Source organism: Episyrphus balteatus, chromosome 4 (genome assembly GCF_945859705.1).
Source record: "Episyrphus balteatus chromosome 4, idEpiBalt1.1, whole genome shotgun sequence".
NCBI lineage: Eukaryota > Metazoa > Arthropoda > Insecta > Diptera > Syrphidae > Episyrphus > Episyrphus balteatus.
The window spans coordinates 17,024,826-17,046,115 of NC_079137.1; the positions used below are offsets into that span (position 1 = coordinate 17,024,826).

The 21,290-nt window shown below is 32.5% G+C and overlaps 3 protein-coding genes across 4 annotated transcripts; 1 reads left to right on the forward strand and 2 right to left on the reverse strand.

Moving 5' to 3' along the window:
- Window positions 1-212: 212 nt before the first annotated feature.
- Window positions 213-2,837, reverse strand: LOC129920186 (protein SMG9). The gene is made up of 3 exons (XM_056001420.1): window positions 2,683-2,837; window positions 1,574-2,627; window positions 213-639 (listed from the first exon to the last, which is right to left on the reverse strand). Exons 1-3 carry the CDS (start codon window positions 2,719-2,721, stop codon window positions 389-391), a joined length of 1,344 nt encoding a protein of 447 aa, XP_055857395.1. The 5' UTR covers window positions 2,722-2,837; the 3' UTR covers window positions 213-388.
- A 1,926-nt stretch (window positions 2,838-4,763) lies between these two features.
- Window positions 4,764-13,976, forward strand: LOC129920188 (carnosine N-methyltransferase). Of its 2 annotated transcripts, none has more exons than XM_056001422.1 (7): window positions 4,764-5,020; window positions 8,358-8,616; window positions 8,749-8,897; window positions 8,956-9,096; window positions 9,164-9,326; window positions 9,402-9,496; window positions 13,572-13,976. In XM_056001422.1, exons 1-7 carry the CDS (start codon window positions 4,917-4,919, stop codon window positions 13,873-13,875), a joined length of 1,215 nt encoding a protein of 404 aa, XP_055857397.1. In that variant the 5' UTR covers window positions 4,764-4,916; the 3' UTR covers window positions 13,876-13,976. The 2 variants fall into 2 exon arrangements, with proteins under 2 accessions (XP_055857397.1, XP_055857398.1); XM_056001423.1 differs by having other exon boundaries at window positions 4,766-5,020; window positions 8,779-8,897.
- Window positions 13,977-14,004: 28 nt separating this feature from the next.
- LOC129920191 (protein KTI12 homolog) lies at window positions 14,005-17,651 on the reverse strand. Its single transcript, XM_056001429.1, has 5 exons — window positions 17,549-17,651; window positions 17,293-17,374; window positions 16,794-17,171; window positions 14,450-14,793; window positions 14,005-14,283 (listed from the first exon to the last, which is right to left on the reverse strand). Exons 3-5 carry the CDS (start codon window positions 17,056-17,058, stop codon window positions 14,005-14,007), a joined length of 888 nt encoding a protein of 295 aa, XP_055857404.1. The 5' UTR covers window positions 17,059-17,171; window positions 17,293-17,374; window positions 17,549-17,651.
- Between the last annotated feature and the right edge of the window lie 3,639 nt (window positions 17,652-21,290).

Here is a 21,290-nt window from a genome sequence, read left to right on the forward strand (position 1 = left end):
CCGAATCCATGGATTGAAGCGCCGTGCCGCCTTAAGGTGCTGGTCGCCCTACCCAAGTAAGTAAATACATAATTTACCTATGTATATCTAGTTCCAAAGTAGTAAGAAATATAAAAAATTAAAATGACATTTTCCGTACCAATTGTAAAACTCTATAGAGGTCAGGCAATAGCCTTAAATGCATTAATTCTAAGAAAATTTAAATGCTGCAATTTGTTTTACCAGTTTGGTTTTCTTTATTTGTCTAAATTGACCTTTCAATTTATTAAATTATTAACTGTGTCAGAAAATATCCAAGCTATCGAAGTAATTATGCCCACTTCATTGTCTTTCATTTGTAGAGTGTTGAGAAGTTTTAATTTTTGTATTTGAACAAAAATATATTATTTTACTGTTGAAACTTTTCTGCATCAACACTATTACTTCCATTTTGGTAATGATTGATTCGAGCTTCCTTGTATGTCCTAAAGAAGAAATGATTCCACTCGTTTGCAGTCCTTGTAAGCAATTCAAACCAAATCGCTTCGGTCAGCTCACCTGGAGCGCTGTAGATTTGATTGCGCGGAGTCATAAATACTCGTTGCCTTAATTCCTCTGCGATTGACTGGAAATCAGAATGAAAGCTGGTGGCCGCATCATCTACAATAGAATACATTTTTTTGTTTAATTTACCAAAAAAAAAATGAAAAACTACACTCCTGCTCAAAATGAACGCACAATTTTTTCTTCTTTAGTTTTACAACTGTATCTTATTTAGAATGGCTTTGAAATTCTCTGGTGTATTTTTTTGTATTTGCTTATTGTTTAGCAAGTCGAAAAACTGATAAACTGCAACAGTATTATCAACCAAAAAAAAAAGAACCAAATTAAGCAATTCAAGGTCTGAAAACTGATATTAAAATAAATTTTGTATTTTAAGAAAAAAAAATTCAAAAATGGAAGCAAGGAAGCAAGGAAAGTTTTTTCCAATAATTTTATTCAATACACTTGGTATTGTCTCCTCTAGCGCATATGACAACCCGGAGTCATCTGTTCATCGAATGCATCTTTTCAATATTTCAATATTTTTTCTGTAAAAAAAAAAAAAAATTCCAAGACCTGTTCTATTGAATTCAAATACGAATTTTTTTGTGATCAATCCAAAGCCGGCATATTGAAATCTTGAAGATATTCTTAAACAACTCTAGCAAGCACTATCGTGCATCAGACTAAACTGTAGACCAAATCTAAGGGTGATTGGAACCGGATGCTGTTCGAGGACATCAGTCAAGTATATTTGGGTGCTTAACGTAGGTCTAGGAGGGCTCACTAACTCTGTAGGTTTTGTAAAGCAGATTCTACTACATGCAAATATATGACTCTTCTCTAAAAGGTTCGCGGGTTAACAGAAAGACTTCATCAAATCTCTCCCCAAATCTTCCCCACAAACATTTTATTCCATACCTTGAATTTAAGATCACTACTGTCTCATTTGAGAAAATAACCATGATACTGTGGCATAAAGTAATAGTAGGGCTCTACTGTTTAATAAATAGGATGTACGTTAAATTTGAGCAGGAGTGTAGTAATGTACCTTTGAATTCTGGTATCCGAAATGAATTGACAATTTTATCCGCATCTGGAATACAATGCCCTTTCTTCAGTTCATCTGTTTCGCCAAGAAATATTTTGAATTTAGTTTCCTCAAAGCAAAATCTAAGCATTTTATCCTGCATTTCCTTTTCCTCTTCCGAGAAATCCAATCGCTTAGCTCGGTTCTTCACAAATAAAACATTTGGATAGTAATCTTCAACAAATGGTTTGGTATCCTGATTTGGTTTTGTCATTTCCGACATTGTGAACAAACGAACAAGACTCATATCGAAGTGATCATTCTGAACAAAGATTACTAAATGACAAACCGACAGGAATATAATGATATTATGCATGTCATCCATTTCATTTGTCAATTCATCTTTCTTGTAGGAATTGCACAAAACTGGAGGACTGTCGAGAAGAATCATTCTGTCTTTCGTAATGTACATGTGAATGCTTTCGGTACGTGGCCAAGCGGCGCCTTTATTGGGTTTGATCTTAATCGGAAAGATACTTTCTTGGTCTTTGAAAATCGATTTGTATACTTCATTGTTTATTTCCTCTGCAGCCAACATATTCATGATAGTGGACTTGCCAACACCTTGCCTGCCCACAATGCCCACAACGAGGAAATCTTTATTGTTTTTTATCAGGAATTTGGAGGCATTGAAGTTTATCTGGGATGTTGAGGAAATCACAGTTGCCGGCCGAGTCATAATAGGAGTCGGTTCAGTAATAGGTACGTCTGATGTGACTTCTTTTTGTGGTTGTGTTGAGGAGCTACTCGGACTTTGAGAGCTGGGTTGAACGGTTAAGTTGGAGACGCCAGCGATGGCGCCTTCAACTGAGATGGAATCTTTTGTGACAATAATTGTTTTTTGTGGGACTAAATTGGATATGGAAGCGACGGTGGTTGGTGAACCACCGGAATCATTTCGATCTTTAGCTTTTAATAAAATCTTGGGTTGAATTGGTTGTTGTTCTTCAAAAGTCTTGGCGGTAGTTCGATCTGGATCGCGTTTAGCTAATATTACTGTACGCTTTTCTTCAGGCTTTTGGGGTAAGGAAAGGGTAAATAATATAATTTAGATCAAAGAATGTATTTACCTTTGGTTTTCTATAACGCTTTTTTCTATTTTCCGACATTGTTTTTATTTGTAAGAAATGTTAAATAAAATTTCGAGGAAAAAGAATTTATTTGTAATTCCTTGTAATTCGCAATTTGACAGTTCCACAAGATATAACTTTGTATATACAAGGATTGTAAACAACAACATGACGATGTGTTTATTGGATACATGTTGATAAGTGTCCCAAAATTTGTTATGATTCACAATAGTTAGAACATCGTATGTGGTTAAGCATGGAATACACTGTACAATTTTCGTACCGATTTTATTTTATTTGGATCGCATGCGATGATTGTATCGTGTGTGTGTGTTTACCAAAAGATCCGCTGTACCATACTGCACACGCACAGTCGAATGCTGCATGGCGATACAAAACAAGAGATGGTAGCGGTAAATTAGATGGGAGTTGTACCGCGCTATTAATTCATACATGATGAAACAAATTTTTATTTTTGTAAAGGCATAACTACCTACAACGGCCACTATTTGCAAAAAGTCAAAAAGTAAAAATTTTCAAACTCATTTTGAGTGTATTTCTTTATTTTTTCCGAATATTCCAAAAACGTGGCACACGCCTATTTCGTTTCTTTATTCCTCGGAATATTCCGGATAAACTTTTTTATTAGGGGTATTCACGATCCGATGCAACTGGTCTAGTATCATTGCAAAAGTGCAAAAGTGTAAAATCTTACAATACTACAACAACAAAATATATGGATTGAAATTTTACAATGGTCTTGCACTTTTGCTATACCCTAACCCTATTGCAAAATAAAAATACAATGGAGTAAAATTATTTTTGACAGATGGCAGCTCACCGTCGCGTCGCCCATGATAAACAGTTTATCTTTTTTATTCTGTTTATAATGGTTGTCGCTACTCATGTCCCGTAATTTAGTTTCTTTTGATGTAAAATAATTAGTGAAAATTAATTAACCCGAACAAAACAAAGAATTAAATTATAAACAATGGAAAAAAGAAGAAGCAACGGTGGAGGAAAAAAAAACATCATTCATGCTTCAATATTTACTATAGATAAGAAGAGGGGCGTTCACGATCTATTGTAAAAAAATAAAATTTTACATTTTTACTAGGCCTGTTGCACCAGATCGTGAATACCCCTATTGTTTCTTTATCCATTCCGGAACATTTGAAATGCATTCTATTTATTCCAAATCAAACCTGGAATTTATGGAATATTCTTTACGCATACGCAGTTGTGTGTAGGTGTAGTGAGAAGCTGTCATTTTTTCAACAAAAACAAAATAAAAATTCGGTCTGAAGCAATTGTTGTACCTAAATAAATACAAATTGTGGGAAAAAATAATTTATTAATACAAAAGTTTTTATTCTAATTGTTTTTATTTCTCCATCTTAAAGCCTAGTACGCTGTTGAAGCGAAAAGAAATTTTCCATACAAAATTTCGTTAACGAAATCTTGAACGAAAAATTTCGTTTTGCTTTTCGTTTCTCAAGCCTAGTACGCTGCTGATGCGAAACGAAAAATTTTCAAGTCTCCAAAGTCGACAACGAAAATGCTAACGGAAAAATTTCATCGAGTATTCTGTCAAAGTCAAAATAAAAAAAATCTAAATTTATTTTTTATTTATTTTTATTATTTATAAAACGAAGAAAAATCAAATCATTTCTTTTCGCTTCAGCGGCGTACTAAGCTTCAGTACGCTGCTCTAGCGAAAAATTGGACAGTTTTCACTCATTTGTCACTTACATTTTACTGTCCTGTGCATTTTTCTTGACTTCACTTTTAATTCATTTATTTCTTGCTTTAAAAATTATTTAATGTTGATTTTTCTTGATTTTAAATTAATTTAGAATTAGGAGACTTAAAAATTTTTTCGTTTCGCATCAGCAGCGTACCAAGCTTTACAAGCGAATTCGCTTTCTATTCCACAAATAAATACAAACCACCCTCTTATTTGTAGTTTGAGAGCAACTGAATAACTGATTTATATGTTTGCTCGCACGTTTTTTTTTTTTTTTTACCTATTGTGAATGCACAACCGACCTTGTCATGTTTTGACAAGATAGGCATTTTTCGTGATTTAATTTAATTCCACCATCTACCCGCAAGAACAGTATTTTTGTTACTTTCTTCTTTTATGCCTTTTTTTTATAAAATAGTTATTTAAATTAGTATTTAATTTATTAAATAAAGCACATTCATTACCTCATTAATAATCAAAAGCAATAATGAACGACAGGCCGCCAATATACAGCCCACCACTGCGGCCAGAGGACGAAGAAGATGAGCGCAGACATTTCCTCAACATTATTCAAGCTCTTAAATGTTACAGGTAACAACTTGATCCAACGACTATAATTATTAATAAATTTTCATGTAATTATGTACTTAATTCTTTTAAAATACAATCCCATGTTTAAACATTTTCGCAGTGCTATATTTCCTTGTTATTGATTGCTAATTGTGTTTTTTTTTTTTTTAAGATCCAGATGGTATTTTTTTCTTTATGCAAGACATGTGTTTATTTGATCTTTGATGGTCATTATGGTCATTAACCTCTTAGAGATTATGTATGACGATTTCAGTGATAAGGAATGTTGGGCAGTTTGAAGTAAAATGCTAAGGAATGGCCTCGTTGTATTCGGTTTATATAAGGCTTGGTGTGCATTTGCTCAGAAAAGTATGCGATCATTCTAAGACTAGTCGTTATAGTAGCTATAACCCAGAAAGAGTGTCTTCTACTACGTTTCCACCTACGCTAAATCCGAGATTTAGCTAAGTAGATTTAGCATAAATCTCGAGTTTTATTCTAAATCTCGGATTGAAAGTAGGTGAAAATCTTAGATTTACGGCCATATTATTCACTAGTTTAAAAAATACATCTGAATGTAAACAATGTCAAATGTCAAAAATAAATCCAATTTCATAATATTCACTACTTAAATCCAATCTTAAATCCAATTTTTTAAATCCAATCTCGTTAAATCCAAACAAATTTAAACTGCTCTCTGGAGGTCTGTTTCACTTTATAAATCCAGATGTAAAATTAATTTTCACAGTGTTCAGTTCTTTTTTCACGTATTTTGTGAAGGAAAAATAAAGATAAATGCAAATTATACAAAATTTATTGAATAAACACATAATTTTTTTTGAGTGAATAATATGATCAAAAAATTAAATCCTTGGATTTATGAAATCCACATTTAATGGATTGGATTTAAAATTAACTTAAATCCAAACTAAATCCAGAGTGAATAATATGGCCGTTAGGGTAGCTGAACCCAAATCTGAGATTTAGGGAAGTAGATTTAAAATAAATCTCGAGATTTAAAATAAATCTACTTAGCTAAATATCGGATTTAGCGTAGGTGGAAACATAGTATTCCTTAGTAGTTAAAAATGCCGGCACCTAGTTAAAGCATCGTATTCCAATTAACTAATCACTACGACTTATGTCGAGCTAACGTCATCATGAGGTTATAATAACCAAGTTACTTACCACGAAGTGACTTAATTAAAAAAACAAATCTTGAAAAATATAAGGCTGGAATAATTTTGCATAGCTGCGTTTCTTTTGAAATATGTATCTACTGCTTAGTACTTAAAGCTGCTTTGAACTACTTTTACAGTATAGCAAAAGTAGTTCAAAGTAGTTTTAAGTACTAAGCAGTAGATAAATATTTCCAAAGGAACGCAGCTCATGATTGTTTACTGATTCATAATTTTTGTTTATGTTTTGTGGACTTTATGAATAATATTCAATTTTAGAGTTTTTTTTGACTTGTAGTCCAAAATGCGTTTCGCCCAGGTACAAAAGTTGGGCTCATCAGTTAGATGCTGTACAAGGTTAGATGCTGGAAAGGGTACAACAGCATCTATGTAACTGATGAGCCCAACTGTTGTACCTGGGCGAAATGCATTTTGGACTACAAGTCAAAAAAAAACTCTAAAATTGAATATTATTCATAAAGTCCACAAAACATAAACAAAAATTATGAAATTATTATCATTATTTTAGTTTTCTGTTTTCTTTCTACTATAACTTATGCCAGACTACGGGCAAGCCAAACCATCGGCAATATATTTTTTAGGTGCACGAATTTAATCAAATTCCCCTAGAAATATTAGAATTCACAGTAAGTTTATGCTGTAATTTTAATAAGTGTTGGTAATCATCGACCACCATTTTGCGTCTTAGAAAGGATACAACAGCATCTAACTAAGTTTATGCTGTAATTTTAATAAGTGTTGGTAATCATCGACCAAAATTTTGCATCTTAGAAAGGATACAACAGCATCTAACTGATGAGCCCAACTGTTGTACCTAGGCGAAACGCATTTTGGACAACAAGTAAAAAAAAACTCTAAAATTGAATGTTAAATGTTTTATAAAAACTCAATTTCTTACTTTTATTTCAGAGCAACACCCTAAAAATGTGTATGGTGTGACACTGGTTTATTATTTTGAAAACTTGTCGTGTTATTGCAGTTTTCAAAAATGTATAAAAGTTTCAAAAGTTGAAATTAGAACGAAATATATTACAATTTGAATGCAAAAAAAAAACAGAGGTTTTCAGATCAAAATAACAAACAAAAATCGAGGCTTTTATTCAAAAAGAAATAAACAAACAACAGTCGAGAAAATGTGTTTATTTTTCTCTGAAAAGCCCTGTTTTGTTTCTTTTAAATTGTAATATCTTTAGTTCTAACTTCAACTTTGGAAACTTTTATAAATTTTTGAAAACTGCAATAACACGGCAAGTTTTCAAAAAAAACCAGTGTAACACCATACAAATTTTTTTCAGGGTGTTGCTCTGAAATAAAAGTAAGAAATTGAGTTTTTATAAAACATTTAACTGTTAATTAATTTGCAGCAAAATGGCGAATGAAATAAAAAATATTTTGATTAATTATTTATTTCTTATTATTAGGCAATGTTTTAGTGGAAGAATTGTAAAAACCAAAAATCAATTATGAGCGCAGGAAGCAAAATACTGTTGCAAAGTCGGGATTTTTCGAAATTTCACAAAAACTACATTAAATCGAAAACCGTAAGGATTTGGGATGAACAAGTTACCAAATTCTGAGAGCCCTTAAGTTGACCATTCAGCATATTTTGTTTGATCCAATACTCTTGGGACACCCTGTATTTTTAAAATGTTTGTTGATTATGTTAGGAAAATGGTTCTTTTAAAAGATTGCATTTAAAATTTCCCGTTATAAAATGTTTTTATATTTTATTTCGATTTTTGAAATTATTAGCTGTTTTTTCTTTTACGTTTTATTTTTTTCTTCTCATAACACACCACCTTTTACAAAATTCTTGATACAGTTTTACTGGTTGTTGATTCTCTTAAAATATTCCATTGAAAAATTTGTTACTTTCAAACGAATTTTAATAGGGCCATTGTATTTATTACGACAGGTTTAGCTCTGCAATAAACGTAATGAAAGACAGAATCCAGTTAAGGATATAATATAGGTACAATTGTGTTCAGTCGCTCAACTTCCCCCTCCGGACTATATTATTCATATAACTTCAATCATTGAATGAATTGTTTTTTAGTTTTTTCTTCTCCATTCCTAGAAACGAAACATCCTCTCTACAGTATTTTCAATGTTAAGTTTTCATTTTCAAAATATTAAAAACAAAATAAAAACAATTTCAGATCATATTCATATGCTCGAGTTGATAAAACTGAATACTACCTCAACACTCTGAATGAACGTCATCAGAATATGTTGGCCAAATATCGCAACCACATTGGAGACGTCCGCTATTGCATTGACGAAAATTTTAAAGTTATCCAAAAAATGCTACGTGACTCGGATGAAGTTGAAAAGCTCTTCTGCCAATACCCCGGTCCAGCAGTTCGTCAAGAAGATAGTCAGGCGTCGCAAAAAGTGCGTTATCAAGATATGGAAAATGTAAGTAAAAAGTAGAAAAAAGTGGCCTCTTATGAGCTAGCTCCATTCTTTTCGATTTTAATTATTTTATGGAAAAAAAATGTTCCAAAACAATGTGTTGCGGCTCTTCTCTCGTTTACATAACCATACCAGCCAGTCGTTGAACCTTTTAAATTATTAAAGGTCCAGTCCACACTGAAGCAGTTTGCACGTGATTGGAGCGCTGAAGGCGAACCCGAACGCTCACAATGTTACAAACCAATTATTGATGCAATTGAGAGCTTTTTTGACCCTGAAAAAATGTAAGTTCACCTTGAAGTTGTTTTTTTTTTTTTAATTAAATTAATGTTTGTTATAAAGGGAATTAAATGAAGTCAAAGTTTTAGTACCTGGAGCTGGTTTAGGACGAATGGCATATGAGCTGGCATGCCGAGGATACTTTTGCGAAGGCAATGAGTTTTCATACTTTATGTTGATTGCTTCCAATTTTGTGCTGAACCAGTAAGTATCAGAAATTCAATACATTTATATTTTTTTTGTGAATGTTAAATATTTTTCCTTTCTCTAGATGTACGATTGAAAATCAGTTTACATTGTATCCATGGGTGCATCAGTATGTTAATAATTTACGAAAATGTGATCAAATTGCTCCTATTAAATTTCCCGATGTGTGTCCATTAAAGTCACCACCGAAAGGTGAAATAATGATAACCGCTGGCGATTTTCTACAGGTAGAGCAATATCTGTTGTTTTTTTTTTTTTTTGTAAATTCTAATGTGAGCTAATATACTTTTTATTTTTTGTAGGTTTATGAAATACCAAATTCATATGACTGTGTGGCGACATGTTTCTTTATAGACTGCGCAAATAATATTGTAGAGTTTATCGAAACCATATATAAGTAAGTTTTGTATTGTAAATATATTGACAGTTGTTTTTATACACTCGGGGTACATATTGGTAGCTATATTAACAATCCTGCACGACAGACAAAATTGAATCTTGTAGAAAATTTAGTGTTTATTAGATAACTTCCATCAAATTGCGATTTGATTTGATTTTTTGGTATTCATTCTTTGATATTGTTTTTGATTTTTGCGTTTTAGAGAATAACTTTTCAATGGTTATTTAATAATGATACTTTTAATACTGATTGAATTTGTTTTCAAATGTCATCCTCCTTTAAAAATCATTCCGGGAACGCTCGTTTTGGGGTGTAGTTAGATTGAAATTTTAATTTTTTGGTGATATTATGATAAAAAATCGAGGCCACTGCAATATAATCTCAAAAATATTTCGTTTAACTTTGTGACATAAAAAATAAAAATTAAGGTCAAAACGTCATTTCCGGGAACGCTCTTAGAATCTGAATAAATAATGCAGTTAACACTCATAATTTTGCATTTTTTGGGTATTTTTACTCAGCAATCTATCTAAGTATGGCTGTAATATACACTTTTATTAAAAAAGTTACAAGAAAACAAAAGAAAAAATTACTTATGGCCTAAGTGTTTCGGAGGTGCATAAAAGCATTTTTTTGTAGAGATCGGTCTCTGTCTTAAGAAATAAAGTTATATTTAATTAATTTAGGACCTACTACCTTAATATAATAGTGTATCATTCACATTGATACTATTTCTAGACCCCTAAAGTCGTTTTGAAGAGATTACCACCATTTCGAGGAACGTTTTCTAGTACTAATTTTTGGGGTTTTGCGGTAAAGTGAAAAATATACATTTTTGTGCTCTGCCCGTTCATGAACCGACAAATTATGGCTAAAGCGAACATTTGAGCATGAAATTTTTATCATAAAACAAAGTTGATTTTTTAAGAATTCGGTCATCGAAATTTCCCACCTCCATGATTTTGACCCTTAAGTGCTAGTTTAGTCGTGACCACATGGTTAGGAAAAGTTGAACCCCTTTTTCTAAATTGTGTAACATTTCTAGCCGTGAATAACTGTATCACGGATTTGTTATCGTCACAACTAGGAGTACATCCATAACGATCCAAGGGTTTCATACACACTGACATAAATAGTCTTTCCGTCTTTATCAGAAACACTAAATCAGCCATTCTCGATAAGGGTTAAAAATAAATTTCATTTGAACAACAAGATGGGACATGCGGCCCGCACGTTGAATAGATATAAGTGCTCGTTATAGTTTTATTTTAACTCTATTATTAGTCACAATGAAGTCTTTTCATCGGATTTCATTTGATAGCTGAGAATGCATTTTTCTAATTCAATAGTATCTAATTGATAAATTGAGCTGGAAGCTAAACATTGAAAAGTGGGTAAAGAAGGCGAGCATTGCTTATGCCTGCAGGATCACCTTTGGACAAAAATGGGGTCTTAAATCAAAATTGAATTTATGGACTTACACAGCAGTCATAAGACTCATTCTTACTTTTGGAGGCTCGCAATCAGTAAAGCATATAAGGTTAACAAACTCAAGAAAGTCTTGCACTCCTGAGGCCCTTAACGTTCTCTTGCATCTCTAACATACCACTCGACCTTCATATTAAAAATTATTAAGTATCAGCGTTAAGAATAAAAGAAACTGGTTGTTGGAAGTTAAAACCTTTCGGTCACAGCGATACAACGAACTTAGTACCATCGGATACGTTTTTGACATCCACGGACTATTGAAATCCTACTTTAAACATTGTTAAGAACTGTACGGTTAGGTTGTGAAGATTCGACACGTGCATTTTATGATGGCTCAAAAATAGATTGTGGGGTTGGAATCCCTACAAATTTTAACAACCTTAATATAAAATATATAAAAGAGAGTTCGTTAAGTGTGTGTGGCCGATAAACTCGCGTTTGGCTGCTCCGATTTTGGTAATTGTTTTTTTGTTTGAAAGGTATTAATAAGAAGATGGTTTGTATGAAAAAAAATTATACTTTTTCTACCATCTTTACATAGCTGTCAATTTGTACGACAGAAAAAACACTCTCGCTTTTTAAAAATTTTAACTAAGCTTAATTTGTAAGCAAATTTATTAAGACAGGCTTTCAAAATAATGATTATCGTTTCAAGCCTGATTTTGAGTAAAATAAATATTTTTCAACAATATTCAAAGGAACTTATCGTGGTAGCAAAAATATTAACTAAGACAGAGTTTCAAAATAAAAACCGTTTTCTTTTGAAGTGGGACTTTGAAAGAACTTATAGTCGTAATCAAAGGATTTTACCGAGGTAAAAGTGATTTCCGAGAATCGCTTAAAGCAAAGTGAGTATAGTATATTGTATTTACCGTTGCTGTTTTGCAATGAATTTTTATGCGTACAGGTTAATGGTTCGCAGAAAAGAACTAAACCAGATTTTGTTATGTCGTAGATTTTTTATCAATATGTTGTGGATTGAGAAAGAACGGGATTCTCTAAATCAATACCACATATTTTTAAAGATTTAAAACTGCTGTTGAAAATTCAAAGGCGAAGAAGTTTTGACTTCTCGAATTCCAATGATGCCGTCAGATTTCCCATTTGATTTAAAGCGTATTCTGTTTTAAATCTTTAAAAATATGTGGTACATATTGATTTTTCTGTTTTTTCTCATGGACAACTTTATATGTTGGCTGTTCGCGTGTAGGAAAACCATCTGGTCAATTTATATTTGCAAAAGATATAAAAACAAAAAATGTTGTATATCAAAAAGCATTGCAATAAATTGGTTAATGTTAACTATAATGAAATGGGAGCGTATTGGAATCCCGATTTTCAATATCGCGTTTTCTAAAATCCCGAAAAAAAAATTTTAAAATCCCGTTTTCAAAGTAGGTACTGTTTTATTTTTAATCCCGCTTATAAAAATCCTGTTTAAGCAAAATCCCGTCTCTGGAAAGCCCGCTTTTTAAAATACCGTTTATACAGCAAATCCCAATTCATAACTGCTACTCAATATGGTACACTATCAGTATTACATACCTATCAGTTAGCCAATTCGAAAAAAAGAAAAAAAAATGCATTGAAATAAAAAATTCAATGGAAAATTTGGTAGGTAAATATTTTTTTTAAATGAAGCTAATGTAAGGTCAAGTAGTCAAAATTGTAAAAAAATTTTGTATGAAAACTACATATAGTAGAGAGAAGCTGACATAAATCTGTGAATAGATAACCGCTTACTCTTTTTACCTGCTCTATAGGGCAAGGATTGGTTTCGTGTCGAAAAAAAATTTTAGATTTTAATCAAAACCAACATTACGATGATGGAGATGTCTGAAAAAGTGGGTCTCGCGGTGATTTTAAAAATAAAACACCTTGTGCTGATTCCAAAAGCGGGGTTATAAAAAGGGGAGTAAACGAGATGATAAAAAACTTGATTTTTAAAGCGGGGTTTAAAAAAAAAAAACAGTATTAAAAAAAAATTCGGATATTAATGGCAGTAATTTAAAAAACAGGATTATGAAAATCGGGATACCGAACCCAACCCGATTACAATAAACAAGTTCTCTTTTTTCGGTTTTAATTTATTTTCAAACAGGTTCCATTCTTTTCAAAAGTGCACTCAGCGGAGCGGGTGGGGTTTAGCTAGTATTTTAATAATAAACAATAAAATCAATAAATTAGAGTTTAGTTAAACATTGGACAGAAAATGTTTGTGAATAGCAGCTAAGTTTTCTGACCTTAATTAGCTTACCCTGTGGACTTAGGATTTGCGACTTTAATAATTCTTTATGAATATGGCCCATTCTAAATTGTGTCGTTTATAATAATAGTAGTGTAACTTTATTCTTTTTTAAATGCTTTTTTTTGCTTAACGGTATCACATTTTTTTATATCTTTCAATAATCCAATTAATCAATAAATTTTCGATAGATAATGTTTTTTTTTTCATAGTCCTATGGTGTAATATTTTTATCATTTTATTAAAAGCTTGTTTTCTTAAAATGTAATTGCATGAAGTTATTTGTCCATGCTAATTATTTTCCTAACACCCATTCACATTTTTTTTGTTTAATTTTAGAATTCTAGTTCCTGGTGGAATATGGGTTAATCTAGGCCCACTGTTGTATCACTTCAGCGACATGCAATCAGAAAACAGTATCGAGCCAACGCACGAAGACCTAATGACAATAATTGATGCAGTCGGATTCGAAACAATCAAGAGTGAGACTGGTGTACGTACAAAATATGCACAAAACCCTAGATCCATGCTTAAGAGTGAATATGAAAGTCTCTTTTGGGTGTGTCGCAAACCAAGTATATGTCCGAAACCGCCAACAGAAACTGAGCAGAATGGAAGACCAGCGGAAATGACAGTTGAATGAAGCGACAACTAGTAAAACATTGCATTGTCTTCTCCAAAAATGAATTAGCTTTACGTTTCTTTCTTTTTTTTCACACACATTATATTTTTCATTTATTTTTCTTTTCTTTTGTTTCACATCCACTTATTTTTAAATTTTACAATTTGAGTTCAAAAATTGAACAAATAATTGTGGCACTTTATCCAAAGTGCTGCTAGTTGAATGCATTTTGCTGTAATTAAGAAATTGTCTTCGCAACCGGTTCAATTGAATAGCATTAACATTGTCTGGCAGATCGACTTTAATATTGCTACCCTTTACTGGTACAGGTCCGGAAATACCTATTTTGCGCGATGACATGACATCTGCAACTATTTGTTGGGTTAGTTGGTCCATTTCGAAAAGATAATTTGTTGCACTAATAGGAGCCTGAAAATTCAATCAAATATAACTTGGAATGAGAATAGTAAATAAATGTAAATTATTTATCTTGACGATTGTTTTGTTTGTATACAACTAACATTAATCCCATACATAATTTGTTTTGTTTGTAAATAAAGACATTAAAAAAGTATAATACATAAAATTAGCTTACGTTTTGTGTGCTCATGTTTGGAGGTAATGGAGCTGAATCAAACAGTGAACTATAAATGCCGTCACAGTCGAGTTGATCTTCAGGAAAGACGACAAATAATGGCTTATCCCAACGGCAGTTCCCGTGGGGTTCTTCAAAGCGCATACACAACGCATCGAAAATTTCCCGCGTATAGGGTATATTGGAGTTGTTGAGTTTTGAATCGTCATCGGCATTGAGATTCGTTTCTTCTTCGGTACGCTGACAATTAAATTCCCAGGCTTTATCTTTTTGAATGCCACAAAAGAGAGTGCATTGTGTGCCACGAGCTGCTTTTGTTGCACAAAATAGTTCATAACGATAACCTTCAAATAAAATTAAGTTGCATTTTATTTATAGTTTTAATATCGAACAATATTGAAGTTCGATATTTTTCAATTATAAATTATTCGATCATATTTTCTTGTTGAATAAACACCTTGTTTAATTTTTTGTTGAATTAAATTTTCTTATTTATAAAATTGGACTTCCTGGAATATCCGTTCTAACAGGTAGTCTCGAATAAAAAATTATGATAAAAGTTTTAACGAAAATTGAGAAAATTAAATACGAGCTAAGGCTGAGTTCATTTCATAAACGCCTCAAAAATGTGCATCAAAAATATTTCTGGTGCAAACGTGATGCTTTGGAGGTAAGGTAGCGTTTTCTTTCCATACAAAAAGTTGTAATGCAAAAGCAGTTATAAATTCAGCTAGTTATTTTTGTGTAACATTAAAATTAAGAAGCAAGTGAATTGTAGAAAAAACACGGCTTATAGTCCTAGCCTGCGAAACATTAAACCTTACAAGATAGGTTCGATTCATAGTCTCCACCATCTAAAATATTTTCAGACCCGCAGGAAGCTTTGTACGGATAAAAAGAGAGATCTTTTAAAAATCTTCGGGCTTATGGCAAATTTTCCAAGGAACTAAAGGCAATGTAAGGATGCTCCGACTCAGCGATTGCTAATGCTATGCGTTACAAAAACGAAAAACCACGCAAAAATCATGTTGCGTCTCCTAATAAGATTAGAGAAGAGCTTGGGCTGTTAAAAAGTACCGTCATCATCTGTAGTCTTTACCAGATAAGGAATTGAATGCCAAAAACTCACGAAAGGTTCCACTAACAAAAAAGAAAACATAAAGCCTCTCACCTTAAGTCTGCCGAAAGTCAGATTACTGGGCTATAGAAAAATAGGGCTGACGGGAGCAAAATTGTTCTATTTAGTGGAACTGGGAGACAATTGCAACGCTCCACAGGGTGACAATTTGATTTTATTTGGAGGCAATTTGAAACTGTGCTGGGGTGGAATCGGCTAAGGTGATTGTTGATCATCACAATAAATACTTTTGCTCCACGTAAGGTGATTATCAAAGTGACGATCACCTTTTTGTTATGGTTTGTTGGTGACAGCTATTTAGATGCAACTTTCTATTTTTATTGAAATCCTCAACGGCGAACTACTTTTTATTCTAAACTAATACGAAAATTTTAGTACGTTGAGTAAAATATTGTTTCTTGTGAAGAAAAAATATAGAATATTTTAATATTTATTAAGAAATAATAAAAAAAAAATGGGCACCGGTAGGGATCGAACCTCGGTCTCCAGCGTGTGAGTCGAATACTCATCGAAATTTCTGCACTTGTAGGGTTTTGGTGATCACTTTTTTCAGAGCAAAGAATAGGTGATGGTCAAAAGTGACAATCAAAAAGGTGACAGTCAACTATCACCTTAGCCGATTCCACCCCTGCATTACACTTCTCTTCGAGACATCTGTAGTTCATGCGTTTCCACAAATCTAGATCTGCTCTAACATTTTCATTGGTTACAGAATTACAGGGATCATTTTTGCGAATTCCAACGAATTTTTTGTAGAATCGAATTACATACATTGTTTGGATCCTAATTAATGAGCCCCTCTTGAAATGAACAGAAAAGTTCAAATTTTTGGGGTTTAATCAGGAAATTGCTATTCCGAACAGCTTTACTTATTGGTGTTTAATGACCATGCCTAGAACAGTTCAGGACAGAATTTTTAAAACACATAACAGAATAGAACTTTATTCATTTTTTATTAATAAATGTATGTATTTATAACATCATGCATTAAGTAGGTAGGTATATTGACAACATAAGTTATTATCATTATAAAAATATACCAAATTTTTTAACATTTCCCCCCAATTTAAGTGTAACGTTTTTGGTAAGGAGTGTTTTTATTATTTTGCACAAAGATGACTATGTATATATCTATGTAACAATCCTTAACCAGAATAACCAAAAAAAAATAGTGTTTATAAATAAGTTTTTATACTTTTTGTATACCTTTGATATAATTTCCAGCATCCAGTATAACAACATCGTCTTTATTCAAAAGCCTTATAGCTTCCGATTTCAAATCACTGCGAACAATCTTCTCCTTTTGTGAATCAGCATAGTAAACATTCTTTTTGAATCCAGCTTTCGGGATGGCTGCATTTTCAGATATTAGTTTCACCTGTTTACCTTTTGTCGTTAAGAACTCCTGCAATTGTTTCGCTCTGGTGGTTTTTCCACTTGATGGGAAACCGGATATTATAATTAATGGCATGGGAATATTATTTATACAAAATTATCAATTATAATAAAAAAAGTGGGAACGAAAATGTTTGTTTTTCTCATTGAATAAGAAGTACAGGAAGGGGTGTATATCACACGTCACACCTATAGAGTTGGCGAGTGAAGCCACAAAAAAATAAAAAAAAAAAAATAAATTTTATATAAACTGTCAAAAATTTTATATAATCTGTCAAATTTCGAGCTCGTTTTCCATGGGCGAACTTACTCTTATTGGTGATGACAAGGCGATACAATCATTGACCGCCAATGTTTCAGCTAATCTTGATGATTTTAAAACAATTTTCAGTCTGTTTTTAGTTAAGAAAAGAAACAGTTTAAAATTCGTATATAATTATGATAAAAAATAGCACTTATACGAAAGTCTCTCACGAGACTAGTTACATTTCCGTTGGCGCCCCTTGAGTGAACAATATATCTGCACTCCGACCCTTTACCAATACATGTGCATCTGTACAACTCACACTAATAAAAAGCGGCTTCACTTATTTGGATAAACACCCCTTCCTGTACTTCTTATTCAATGGTTTTTCTTCTTCAGAATGTTTAACAAAACGAAATGTCAAAATAATTCACCACACGTGTTGGTGCTTATGCAAAGAAAATGTACACAAAACGGAATAGAAAACTACTGTGAACTGTTCATTTAATTATTTAAGGCGTACCTACATTCACCACTTTTTACAAAAGTTAAAAGTAAAAATATTTTTATTCTAGCTATAGGAACTAATTTGTAAATATGAGTTAACGAATTTTTTCTTTTTTACACGTGCTTTCACGCTACCGATTGCTTTTTAAATGAAAAATTAATGGCCAATTGTTTAAGTTTGTATTAGTCAACGAACAACGACAAAAAAGCCACCGCAGGGTTTATGTAAAACAGAAAAAAAACCATACCAGAACTTTGACGTTCCGGTGGTACGATTAATTGTATGAAAAAAATTACAAACTGGAACATCAACGTTCACCACACTTTTAAGGCCGTGTGAATAGCGTTAAAATTTTTTACCTTGATTGAATTCTTACATTTTGGTGATAAATAAAGTAGTTTCAAATTATTGTGCTGCAGAGCAGGATCCCTTCAAACAAGAAAACTGAGTTCAGAAAGACACTCCGACCTCAAAACGAGAAAAACGGGGTTGCACTCACTTTTTGTGTATGTCAGCTATTACATGAAGCCTCAAGAGGCGCGCCTCTTTTCAAAACTAATGAGTGCAAAAGAGAAAGAAGATAAAACAAAAAATTATCCGACCGGAGAGTCGTGGGCCAAAATTCTGAGACTCTTTTTTGACGTTTCTTTTTCCACTCTTTCTTTTTTCAACATTCCCTTTCATTCCTTTTTGCTTCTTGGTGGAATACAACAACTACAATACTTAAATTAAAAGAGAAATGTCAAATTTGAGTCTTTGACTCAAGAGGCGTCGTGTAATAGTAGGCGCCTCACAGAATGATTATCAAAAGAAAATTCGAAAAAAGAGTCAAGCCTCTTGAGGCTTCATGTAATAGTTGACTATGAACACAAAGTCGAAGGAGAAATCGTGGTGAAAAAACCAATACATATAAAATCGGCTCCGCGGTGATTATAATTTCCATACTAATTTGAGCCACCGTCGGACCCGTTTCGTAGTCGATGTCAGACTCAGGCGGAGCGGATTCGGACCGAGGTGGGACTCGTTTGATTGAAGGGATAAAATTGAACCAAGGTCAAAACTTTACAGGCCGCCTCCACAGGAAATATTTTTCTCTAACTCAATGTCTAACATCTACAACATAACAATTTTCATTTTCTTGGCTGGGCTGGGCTGGGCAAATTTTGTTCGGCCAATTCATTTCATATGCTTCGTTCGCCAGAGGATGATCATGATGTATGATTTTTTGCGGACAAAATTTATTTTATATGGTCAATTTTATATGAATACTTCTTTTTTTTAATTTTTTTTTTTTTCAATTTATAATCGTACCTATTGCTTGGTTTGTTTTTTTTTTACCTTCTAAAAAATAAACAAGCTATTTTTATAAAAACCATTTATAATACTTGTTAAATAAATTCAAAATAAATAAATAAACTCAAAAGTATATACCATTTCATGAAATCTAATTCAATTCAACATTAAACATGCAAAAATTCGCAAAAAAACAAATATATTTTGTCATCCGCTACTACGGAGACAACCTTGCTCATGAGAGGACAAAAAATAATGAAAAAACTGCACTTCCAAAAGAATTCTTTTTAAAAAAAAAAAACACATCTGTCAAATTCTATGTTAGACAACCGTGTTCAGACAAAATCGAAGACACGGTTGTCTAACATTGAATCATAACAAGAAATGGTGAGCCTCCACAAGACATTTCTTGTTAAGACACGTCAACATGACAAAAATTATCTCCTGTGGAGGCGGCCTTTTAACCCAAATCTTAACGAAGTTCACACACACAGGGGCCTTACCAATAATGAATCGTTAAACCACACGTTTAAGTATCGTCGGGTTAAATTTTACCGTCGCGTTAAATTGGATGTGTACTAATAATCAAAATAAACACGCGTTTAACTGATTGTGCTTCTATTACCAGATCTATTACATTTGTTGTTAAAATGACATCATTGAAGTGAAATTTTTTGCATGTAATGTAAAGGCTTAACTACATACACCACTTTTTGAAAAAGTACAAAAGTGAAAATATTTTTTTCTGGCTAGCGCAATTGTATTGTGAAAAAGAGTGTACAAATTGTTTTCTAGACCAAAAAATAAGCTTTCTGCATCATTTGTTTTAATTCCAGCCCGGAAAACCATAGGGGTATTCACGATCCGATGCAACTGGTCTAGTATCATTGCAAAAGTGCAAAAGTGTAAAATCTTACAACACTACAACAACAAAATATATGGATTGAAATTTTACAATGGTCTTGCACTTTTGCTATATAATAACCCTATTGCAAAATAAAAATACAATGGAGTAAAATTATTTTTGACAGATGGCAGATAACCATCGCGTCGCCCATGATAAACAGTTTGTCTTTTTTATTCTGTTTATAATGGTTGTCGCTACTCATGTCCCGTAATTTAGTTTCTTTTGATGTAAAATAATTAGTGAAAATTAATTAACCCGAACAAAACAAAGAATTAAATTATAAAAAATGAAAAAAAGAAGCAACGGTGGAGGAAAAAAAACATCATTCATGCTTCAATATTTACTATAGATAAGAAGAGGTGCGTTCACGGTCTATTGTAAAAAAATAAAATTTTACATTTTTACTAGGCCTGTTGCACCAGATCGTGAATACCCCTCATATAAAAATGAGTTTGAAAATTTTCACTTTTGTACTTTTTCACTTTTTGAGCCAATGTAGTTAAGGCTTAATAATGAAAAAAACATAACTAAAAAATACCTACATATCTTGATATATTTTTATTTTGGTTGTAAAAGTTAAAAAATGGAGTCCAAGCAAGGAGGCCAAAAGTGCTTAAAAAAAAGTTCATCTATCGTGAAGTACGACGATGTAAATTTGCAGATCTATTTCTTTTTAACTGGCTGAATACAATGGTGTAGCTGTGGCTGTAACTTGTAGTACTGCCAAAATTTTACTGGGGGAAACAACAACAAAAGTTGGCTGCAGCTGAGCAAAAAGTTGAGAATTCTTTAACTTGCGCTACAAGCTACAGCCACAGCTACACCATTGTATTCAGGGGGTTAGTTTTCTTTTTCAGCCTTTTCTGAATGTAAGTGCCGGGCTACACGGTGATTTTTCAATCGCCTAACCAGTCAGGTTGTAGGCAAGAGGGGTGAGGATTTTCCTCCTTTTGACGTTTGTTCCTAGAAAATCAAAATATGAATCGGAACGTGATTGGGCACAACACTGTGTAGCCAGGCCCTAATGAATATTTATTAATAAAAAAGATAAATATTTATAGACAAATAAATTTTTCCATTTACTTATTTAATAAATTGCCGCCAATATTATTAATTTTTCTCAACAACTTGTTGACTTGACAAATGTTTTTTTTTGCTGTCAAATGACCAACTATAAAATTAACGTGACGTTAACCCTTAACCTGACTATTAAATTGGTTATTGGTATGGAGAAATATTTAAAGCTCAGCTAAATATTTAACTGAGATTTAAATTTGATTGGGCTTTTAGAAGAAAAAATTAAAAAAAAAAAACAGAAAAAAAAACTTTTGACATTTCAATTCTGAATAAAAGTGG

Excerpts from the sequence above, each read along its gene's own strand:
- LOC129920186 (XM_056001420.1), bottom strand. The coding sequence starts at position 2,721 with ATGTCGGAAAATAGAAAAAAGCGTTATAGAAAACCAAAG. Across the intron at positions 2,628-2,682 it reads AGCGTTATAGAAAACCAAAG|CCTGAAGAAAAGCGTACAGT; the intron begins GTAAATACATTC and ends TTACCCCAAAAG. Across the intron at positions 640-1,573 it reads TCGGATACCAGAATTCAAAG|ATGATGCGGCCACCAGCTTT; the intron begins GTACATTACTAC and ends ATTCTATTGTAG.
- LOC129920188 (XM_056001422.1), top strand. The coding sequence starts at position 4,917 with ATGAACGACAGGCCGCCAATATACAGCCCACCACTGCGGCCAGAGGAC. Across the intron at positions 9,097-9,163 it reads TCCAATTTTGTGCTGAACCA|ATGTACGATTGAAAATCAGT; the intron begins GTAAGTATCAGA and ends TCCTTTCTCTAG. Across the intron at positions 9,327-9,401 it reads CCGCTGGCGATTTTCTACAG|GTTTATGAAATACCAAATTC; the intron begins GTAGAGCAATAT and ends TATTTTTTGTAG.
- LOC129920191 (XM_056001429.1), bottom strand. The coding sequence starts at position 17,058 with ATGCCATTAATTATAATATCCGGTTTCCCATCAAGTGGAAAAACCACC. Across the intron at positions 14,794-16,793 it reads TGCTGGAAATTATATCAAAG|GTTATCGTTATGAACTATTT; the intron begins GTATACAAAAAG and ends TTTTATTTGAAG. Across the intron at positions 14,284-14,449 it reads CAAACATGAGCACACAAAAC|GCTCCTATTAGTGCAACAAA; the intron begins GTAAGCTAATTT and ends TTGAATTTTCAG.